The sequence below is a fragment of the Elephantulus edwardii genome, unplaced genomic scaffold (genome assembly GCF_000299155.1).
Source record: "Elephantulus edwardii isolate Elephantulus edwardi_28Jun2011 unplaced genomic scaffold, EleEdw1.0 scaffold00447, whole genome shotgun sequence".
In the NCBI taxonomy this organism is placed as follows: Eukaryota; Metazoa; Chordata; class Mammalia; order Macroscelidea; family Macroscelididae; genus Elephantulus; species Elephantulus edwardii.
The window spans coordinates 680178-689477 of NW_006400197.1; the positions used below are offsets into that span (position 1 = coordinate 680178).

Consider the following 9300-nt stretch of genomic DNA (forward strand, 5'->3'; position numbering starts at 1 on the left):
ACAACATGTCCAAAGTATGTCAGACGAAGCCTCAGGATCCTTGCCTCCAAGGAGCAGCCTGGTTTAACCCTCTCAAGGATGAATCTGTTTGTTTTCTTAGCAGTCCATGGTGCCCTCAACACTCTTCTCCAGCGCCAAAGCTCAAAGGCATCAGTTCTTCTGTCCTCCACAAAAGCCAAGGAAGCTTTAAATACAAATTTTCAGATCAAGGGCTGGACAATGGGAGATAGCTGTTGAAGGGAGTGGCTGGGTCAAGATACTTGTGCCAAGGGCAGGGACAACACTGAAGCTAATGGTTAATTTTCACAAGAAGGGATATACTTTCACTTTTTCTGTAAAATGCTTATCTGTTGGATACTTCTCTTAAATCTGAACATCCTGATTAAGACACACTAGGAAGAAGGATTTGCCATCCACTTCTGAAATAGCAGGCCTCTGAAAACCCTATGTACAACAACAACATAGAGTACATTTTAAAAAGACCAGGTGCATGTAGTTGGTTTTCTTTCTCTTCCCTGTTTTCTTTTTTACCTTGCTATCTCTCCAGTCTCCCTCTCCCTTATACATTGCATTATATTTGGGGTATTATCATACATTTGGAAGAACAAAATATCAGAAGGCAAAGTTCCTGGAATGTGTGCTTTGCTAATTTACCCTGTAACTAAGAAATTTACTACTTTTATCTTCAGTTTCAATAATTGTCCAGTGAAAAGGATGAAGTAGCTTATTTCTGTTATTCTTTAGTTCTTTTAATCATGAGATTAAGGGTAAGGAATGTTTACTGTTTCTCTTTAGGCCCAAATTTTAAATGTCAGATCTTGTAGGTACTTTAATTTGTTTTAAAAAACTTTCTTTGTTCAGCTTGCTTTAGATTTTTAAGAGGGAATTGATTATAATCATATCTCTCATATGTATGGATAATGAGATACTTTCTGCTTACATAAACGGAAATAAAGAAAAAAGTTCTTTTTTAAAAAAAACAATTAGAAAACAATGTAGACAAAAAGCATATTATGGGTATAATTTGGGGTGTGTATGTAATATTAATTTCAATGTTTATAGCCCTGATGTTTGCACTTTAATTTTTCATTATGCTTATTTAGTTGAGGCTTGGGTGTGACCAGAACAGTTGCTTCCAATTGGATGTGACCTGATTGGATTTGACCTCATATTTAAAAAGGCATTTGGTCATCAATTTGGGGCTGCTTTCCAGTATGGGAAGATGAGGGGAACAGCTGGACTTAATTGTTTTCAGCCAAACATTCTTCTAAGTATAATAGCCCTGGTCTGTCAGTTTGCTATGCAAAGATAACTCGTGGTTGCTCCTGATGGTAAACACTGTGACACTAATGTGTGAAATGTGATAATAGTTACCCATGGTGGACAGTGTTTGGTGGTGGTGGTGTTTGTGTGCAGTTGAGTCACCTGCGACTCATAGTGACCCTATATACAACAGAACCAAACTCTGCTCTTTCCTGTGCCTATCTCACTGTCTCTGACACATCTACCCCCATTACGCCAGTAACTGAATCAGTTCATCTCATAGAGGGTCTTCCTCTCCTGTGCTATCCCTCCAGCCTCCCAAGCATGACGTCCTCCAAGGACTGATCCCTTCTTGCAATATGTCCAGAGTATGTCAGACGAAGCTTCAGAATCCTTGCCTCCAAGGAGCAGCCTGGTTTAACCCTCTCTAGGATGAACTTGTTCATTTCCTTAGCAGTCCATGGTATATTCAGTACTCTTCTGTAACACCACAGCTCATATGCATTAATTCTTCTTCTATTATCCCTAGTCATTGTCCACCTCTCTGATCAATAGCAAGTGATTACAAAGACCATGGCCTATATCAGGCACACCTTACTCTCCAGAGTGACACCATTTCTCTTCAGTACTTTGGAGAGGTTCCTAACAGCAGACTTTCCCATTGCAATACATCTTTTCATTTCCTGGCTGCTGGTGCCAAGAGTGTTGACCATGGAGCCAAGCAAACTAAAACTGTGAACAATCTCAATCTTTCTCTTTAAAAAAATAATTATTATTTTTATTTTGTGTGTACCGTCAAGTCGGATCTGACTGGTACAGGAGGAGATTGTCCCTCCTTCTCCAGCAAAGCATCTGGTGGATTTGAACCACACACCTCTGGGATTGCAGTACAGCTTCTTGCCACCAGAGCTCACCCAATCTTAATCTCTTTACCATCCATCCTGATGCTGCCAGTGGGTCCAGTGGTGAGCATCTTTGTCTTCCTGATACTGAGCCTCAATCCATATTGAAGGCTGCAGTCCTTGACCTTCTGCAGCAAGCGCTTCAGGTCCTCCTCAATTTCAGCAAGCAGGATTGTGTCATCTGTATAACACAGGTTGTTGATGAATCTTCTACCAATGCTGATGCCATACTTCTCATACAGGCCAGCCTCCTGGATAATCAGTTCTCCGTACAGGTTGAAAAGGTATGGAGACAGGACACATTCCTAGTGTATGCCCTTCCCAATTTTGAACCATGCAGTGTTTCCTTGCTCTGTTCTGATGACTGCCTCCTGGTCCAAGTGTAGATTTCACATTAGCACGATCAGGTGTTCTGAGATTCCCATTCTTCTCAGAGTCAGCCACAGTGTGTTATGATTCACACAGTCAAACGCATTTGCATAATCAATGAAACACAGATAGACATTCCTCTGGTACTCCCTGCTTTCAGCCAAGATCCATCTAACATTAGCTATAATATCCTTAGTACCACAACCCCTTCTAAACCCAGCCTGGACTTGTTTGGTGGAGCTCTCAAATTAAAACAAGCTTGAAAGCAGGAGTGGCATCCACTTTAAATAGCTTGCCTCTGGAAACTCTATGAACTTAGAGAAATTATGAAAGTTAAACAAGTGTTCAGGTCTTTTGTTCAGAAGGTCACTATGAGTCATCTACAACTTAACAGCACTTAACACAGTACAGCGTTTTAGTACAACCATGCTTTCACTGACAGGATACTGAAATAGAAGGTATATGTTAGTTGGTAATTTATATCCATATAATCTAAATAAATCTAGAAATATATGACTCATATCTACATACATTTAAAATATTTTAAATGATTCTGTCAGAGTATATTATAAGCAATTTCATTCCTGAGGCAAGTTGAGTATACTTTTATTTTTACAAAAAATGTGTAGGATTCTCCGTTAGCTTATACTTTTGTATCTTTTTAAAGAATCCTCATGGTTAAATAATTTCAGCCATGAAAACTAAGGATGTGCAATCCAGCCCTTCATTGCCTTAAGCAACTTCTTGTTTTTAATAGTGAGTATTTAAGAAAAAAAATTAATAGTACACTTTTTAGAAAAGAACCTAAAGGGAAGGTGAAGAACAACTTTAAAAAAAGTAAAATTTGGTGGTTTACCTTCTGTCCCTTTCTTTCTTCATTTGTTTCTAAGTTGGGATAATTTTTCATGTAGGAACATACTGTTAACAATTTATATACCAAGATAGTAAATCCATCATTTCAAAATAACCACTCTATCTATATATACCATAATGCATTTGTCCATTTTAAAATTTATGAATGTTTTGTCAGTTTCTAAGCAGTCCAGATAAGAGTAATTTATAGTGTGTTGTACAGCTAACCAAAAGATCAGGACTTTGAATCTACCAGGTTCTCCATGAGAGAAAAATGAGTGGTCTCTTCCCAGTAAAAATTAAAGCCTTAGAAAACTGATGGAGGTTCTCTGTGAGTCTGACTTGCCTTGGTGGCACTGGGTTTAGAATGTTCATAGGATTTTTTTGTTTGCTTTTCAACATAACTAATTCTGAGGTCATTATTAGAGTAAGTCTTTATGTGTCTCCCTAACAACTCCTTTAGATTAATCCTGGAAAGTGAAAATTCTGTGTAAAAAAATACAGACTTTAAAAAATCTTTTATACCATAATTACCAACAATAAATCAAAGTGCAAATTTCATTACACATTATCTAAAACTGAGTACTATTGTTACTTTTATTGACAAAATTGTTACTTTTTAAAAGATTTTTAAAAATGTGTATCTTCATTAAAGTAGAAAGAAGTAGGATTCTTGACAGTCCCTAAATAGTAATAAGCTAATTAATAAAAGTATCAAAACCAAACAAAGAGTTGATCTTGACTCTTGTTGGAAGTTGGTACTGACCAATTGCTGACCTTCCAGCAGATTTTCAGAGACAGTAAATTGAATAGGAGGAGTTTGACCAGACTTCTCCTGCAGAGCAGATTTGTACTGCTGGTTTTAGGGATTGAAGCACGGCTTCTTACCCGTAGGCCACCAGAGCTCCCTTTTCCTGAGTTTTCAAGACTATAAATAATTATAAGAGAGACTCATTTTTCCTTCTCAGATCTTTTAGCTTAAAATGCTACATATTATGCCACCATGGCTCCTTAATAATACATGTCTCTCCAAATAAATTATTAAGACCAAATATCTAGTCTTGATCACTTTTTTTCTTTCATCACTTTTAATAGACAATTTATCTGTCTCTTGTTTCATTGACTATGGAAAGGCATTTGACTACGTGGATCACAACAAATTGTGGCTGTTGCTGTTATTGTTGTTGTTATGTGCCGTCAAGTCATTTGCATATCATAGTGACCCAATGTAAAAGAGCCCTAAACTCGGTTCTGTGCTGTGCCAATCTCACCGTCTCCGACACACTTACTCCCACCACCCCAATCTCAGAATTGATCCATCTCATCGAGGGTCATCTTCTCCTGCGCTGTCCCTCCATTCTCCCAAACATGATGTCCCTCTCCAAGGACTGGTCCCTCATCGCAACATGTCTGAAATATGTCAGAGGAAGCTTCAGAATCCTTGCCTCCAAGGAGCAACCTGGCTTCACCCTCTCCAGGACAAAACTTTTTGTTCTTCTAGCATGGTATATTTAATCCTAGAACACTCGATTGTGCTTATGCAAAACCTATACTTGGACTAGGAGGTAGCCCTTAGAACAGAGCAAGGAAACACGACATGGTTCAAATCAGGAAAGGAGTTCCTCGGGGATGCATCCTGTCTCCACACCTTTTCAATCTATATGCAAAACAGATCATTTGGGAAGCTGCACTTTATGAGGAGGAATGTGGCATCAGGATTGGAAGAATAATCAACAAGCTGTGTTATACAGATGAAACAAGCTTTATTGCTGAAACTGAGGAGGACCTGAAGCATTTGCTGTAGAAGGTCGAGGACTGTAGTCTTCAATATGGGTTGAAGCTCAACATCAGGAAGACAAAGATTCTTACCCTTGGGCCAGTTGTCATCACCATGATAGATTGAGGTTATTAACAATTTCAGCTTGCTGTTTTCCACAGTCAACACTCTTGGCACCAGCAGTCAGGAAATCAAAAGATGAATTGCATTGGGAAAATCTGCTGTCAGGAATCTTTCCAGAGTACTAAAAAGCAGTGATGTCAGTCAAGAGACTAAGGTGCACCTAATCCAGGCCATGGTCTTCACCATTACTTACTATGCATCAGAGATCTGGACAGTGACTATAAAGATGACAGAAGAAGAATCAGTGCATTCGAGTTGTGGTTCTGGAGAAGTATTTTACATACCATGGACTGCCAAGAAAACAAATAGGTCTGTCTTGGAGAGGGTGTAACCAAGTTTCTTCTGTTTTACATACTTTGGGCATGTGGCCAGGAGGACATCTTGCTTAGAAGGGTGGAGGGATGGCTCAGGAGAGGAAGACCTCCAGATGAGATGGATTGATACAGTGACTCAGGCAGTGGGGTTGGGTGTGTCAGAATCAGTAAGATTCTCAATACAGGGCAGGCTTCAGAGCTGTTGTACATAGGATCACTATGCGTTGCAAGTGACTCGATGGCACATAAAAACAACATTGCTTTGCAGATCCATGTCACTATACATTTTTATACCTATTAATATCATACATAGCATTCATGTTAACTTTTCTTTTTTATTACAGAATAGTAAACCAGGGACAAAATGGAAGGTTATGACTCAGGAATTTATCAATCAACACACAGTGGAACACAAAGGAAAACAAATTTGTAAATACTTTCTGGAAGGCAGATGTATTAAGGTAAATATATAGTGGTATCTTGTTATTTAAATTTTCAAAATAATCATTAAAATTGATGTAACTGCTAGAGTGATTTTTATGTAGTCATTTTAAAGAGGACTCTGGTTCTTGAAAGGGTATTTTGTATGGACACACACCACATTGTCCACTGAGCTCTAGTATTATATTTTGAGACAACAATAAAATGCTTTGAAATTAGAATTTATTTGACAAAAACATAAATGCTAACTCTATTGTAGATATTTTTCTAGTGCATTATTAATTTTAAATAACTTGCAGCAGCCCACCCAAGTAGTTGCCGTTTTCTCCTCAATTTGTTTATAGCACCAAAAGTGAATAATTCCAAAAGAGATTTACTAGAAATGATGAGTACTGGTAGGGCATAAACAGTATCTGTAGTGGCTGTGCTCTTTCCCACTTTTATCATATTACCTCTCTCCATATAGACTTAGCTACATCCACTGTCTTAGGCAAGAATTCTTAGAGAATGCTTGAATCATTGATTGTTGAAAGATTGGAAGTATGAAAAAGTTACACTGTGTAGTACTATGGAGAAGATTCAACTTATTTGACATATTTCATTGTTTCTATTTATTATTTCTCTCTTTCCCCCACCCCTCTTCTTGTGAACAGGGAGATCAGTGTAAATTTGATCATGATGCAGAGTTGGAGAAGAGGAAAGAGATATGCAGATTTTACTTACAAGGATATTGCACCAAAGGAGAGAACTGCATTTATATGCATAATATCCTTTTGAAATCCATATGTGAAATTCATTAGTCAGGATATTAATACTTCAAAAATAATGAATATAATATAGAAAACCTAGTTTAATTTGAATTTAAAATAACATTTTACATAAGCTCATTTGTACTTCAAAAGGGCAACTTGAATTTTATTCTGAAGGGATAATGGAGTCAGGAGATCTAAGAAATAAAGGCACTTTATATTTAAAATAATTAAAAGTATTTCAAGCACCTATACTTTTTAAGAGACATAAACGTAGGTTATACACATGGATTTCACCTGATGGTATTCATAGGAATCAGATTGATTACATCTGCAGAAAGAACCGCTGGAGAAGCTCAACTCATCTGTGAAAACTAGGCCATGAGCTGATTGTGGAACAGACCACCAACTACTCATATACAAGTTCAAGCTGAAACTGAGGAAAATTAAATCCACAGGAACCAAAATATGACTTTGAGTCTATCTTACCTGAATTTCAGAGCCATGTCAAAACAGGTTTGAGGACTTGAAGACTAATGAGCAAAGACCAGATGAGTTGTGGGAGGATAACAAGGGTATCATCCAGGAAGAGGGCAAACGGTCATTACAAAGACAGAGAAGAAAGAAAAGACCAAAATGGATGTCAGAAGACACTCTGAATATTGCACTAGAGCACAGAGAAGCCAAAGCAGAAGGAAGAATTCAAGATACTAAAGAGTTGAACAGAAGATTTCAAAAGGCAGTGTGGGATGAAAAAATAAAATATTATAAATGAAATGTGCAAGGAGCTGGAGTCAGAAAATCAAAAGGGACGAACTCGTTCAGCATTTCTTTTTTTTAAATTCTATTTTATTATTTTTGCATGTGTACCATCAATTTGGATCTGACTGGTACGGGGGGAGATAGATTGTTCCTCCTTCTACAGCAGACCATCTGGTGGATTTAAACTACATACCTCTGGGGTTGCAGTGCAGTTTCCTGCTACTCGGCCATCAGATATCTCGTTCAGCATTTCTTAAGCTCAAGGAACTGAAGAACAAATTTAAACCTTGAGTTGCTATAATCAAGGATGCTTTAGGGAGACTATTAAATGATCCAGGAAGTATTCAAAGAAGATGGAAAGAATATACTAAGTCACTGTATCAAAAGGAATTGGCAGACACAGAAGAATTTAATGAAACAACATATGAGCAAGAGATTGTAGTGATGAAGAAGTTCAAGCTGCTTTGAAGGAAAAGGCAAAAAATAAGGCCCCAGGAATAGAAATATGCCAGTTGACATATTTCAACTAACAGATGTTGCCCTGGACTTGCTTACCAAATTGTGCCAAGAAATTTGGAGAACAACCACTTGGCCAACTGACTGGAAGAGATCTATATTTGTCTCCATCCCAAGGAAAGGTGACTTAACAGCGTGTGGAAACTATAGAACAATCTCACTGATTTCACATGCAAGCAAGATTCTACTGAAGATTATCCCAAAACGACTGGAACAGCACATCAGCAGAGAATTGCCAGAAGTCCAGGCTGGGTTTAGAAGGGGTCATGGTACTAGGAATATTGTAGCTGATGTTAGATGGATCTTAGCTGAAAGCAGGGAACACCAGAGGAATGTCCATCTGTGTTTCATTGATTATGCAAAGGCATTTGACTGTATAGATCATAACAAACTGTGGCTGACTCTGAGAAGAATGGGAATCCCAGAACACTTGATCGTGCTAATGCGAGACCTATACTTGGACCAGGAGGCAGGTGTCAGAACAGAGCAAGGATGGTTCAAAATTGGGAAGGGCGTACACCAGAGATATGCCCTGTCTCCATACCTTTTCAATCTGTATGCAGAACAGATTACCTGGGAGGCTGGGTTCTGTGAGGAGAAATGTGGCATCAGCATTGGTGGAAGGAAGAGCTATCAACAGTCTGCATTATGCAAATGAGACAATCCTGCTAGCTGAAACTGAGGAGGACCTGAAGCGCTTGCTGCAGAAGGTCAAGGACTGCAGCATCAAGAAGACAAAAATTCTCACCACTGTACTAATTGGCAGCATCAGGATGGATGGTGAAGAGATTGAGATTGTTCACAGCTTTAGTTTGCTTGGCTCAATAGTCAACACTTCTTGGCACCAGCAGCCAGGAAATGAAAAGAAGTATTGCAATGGGAATGTTTCCTGTTAGGTACCTCTCCAAAATAACTGAAGAGCAGTGGTGTCTCTCTGGAGACTAAGGTGCTTCTGATACAGGCCATGGTCTTTGCAATCACTTGTTATGCATCAGAGAGTTGGACAATGACTAGGAGGACAGAAGGAGAATTGATTCCTTTGAACTGAAGTGCTGGAGAAGAGTATTGAATGTACCCTGAACTGCTAAGAAAACAAACAGATTCATCCTGGAGAGGGTTAAACCAGGCTGCTCCTCGGAGGCAAGGATTCTGAGGCTTCGTCTGACATACTTTGGACATGCTGTAAGGAGGGACCGGTCCTTGGAGAGGGACATCATGCTTGGGAGGTTGGA

At 38.7% G+C, this 9300-nt stretch overlaps 1 protein-coding gene across 1 annotated transcript in view; it reads left to right on the forward strand.

Moving 5' to 3' along the window:
• ZC3H6 (zinc finger CCCH-type containing 6) overlaps window positions 1-9300 on the forward strand; it is a 68940-nt gene that overhangs the window by 41932 nt on the left and 17708 nt on the right. Inside the window, exons 5-6 of the mRNA XM_006902767.1 lie at window positions 5945-6061; window positions 6695-6806. Of these exons, the coding sequence (XP_006902829.1) occupies window positions 5945-6061; window positions 6695-6806 (229 nt within the window). The remainder of the gene's footprint in view (window positions 1-5944; window positions 6062-6694; window positions 6807-9300) is intronic.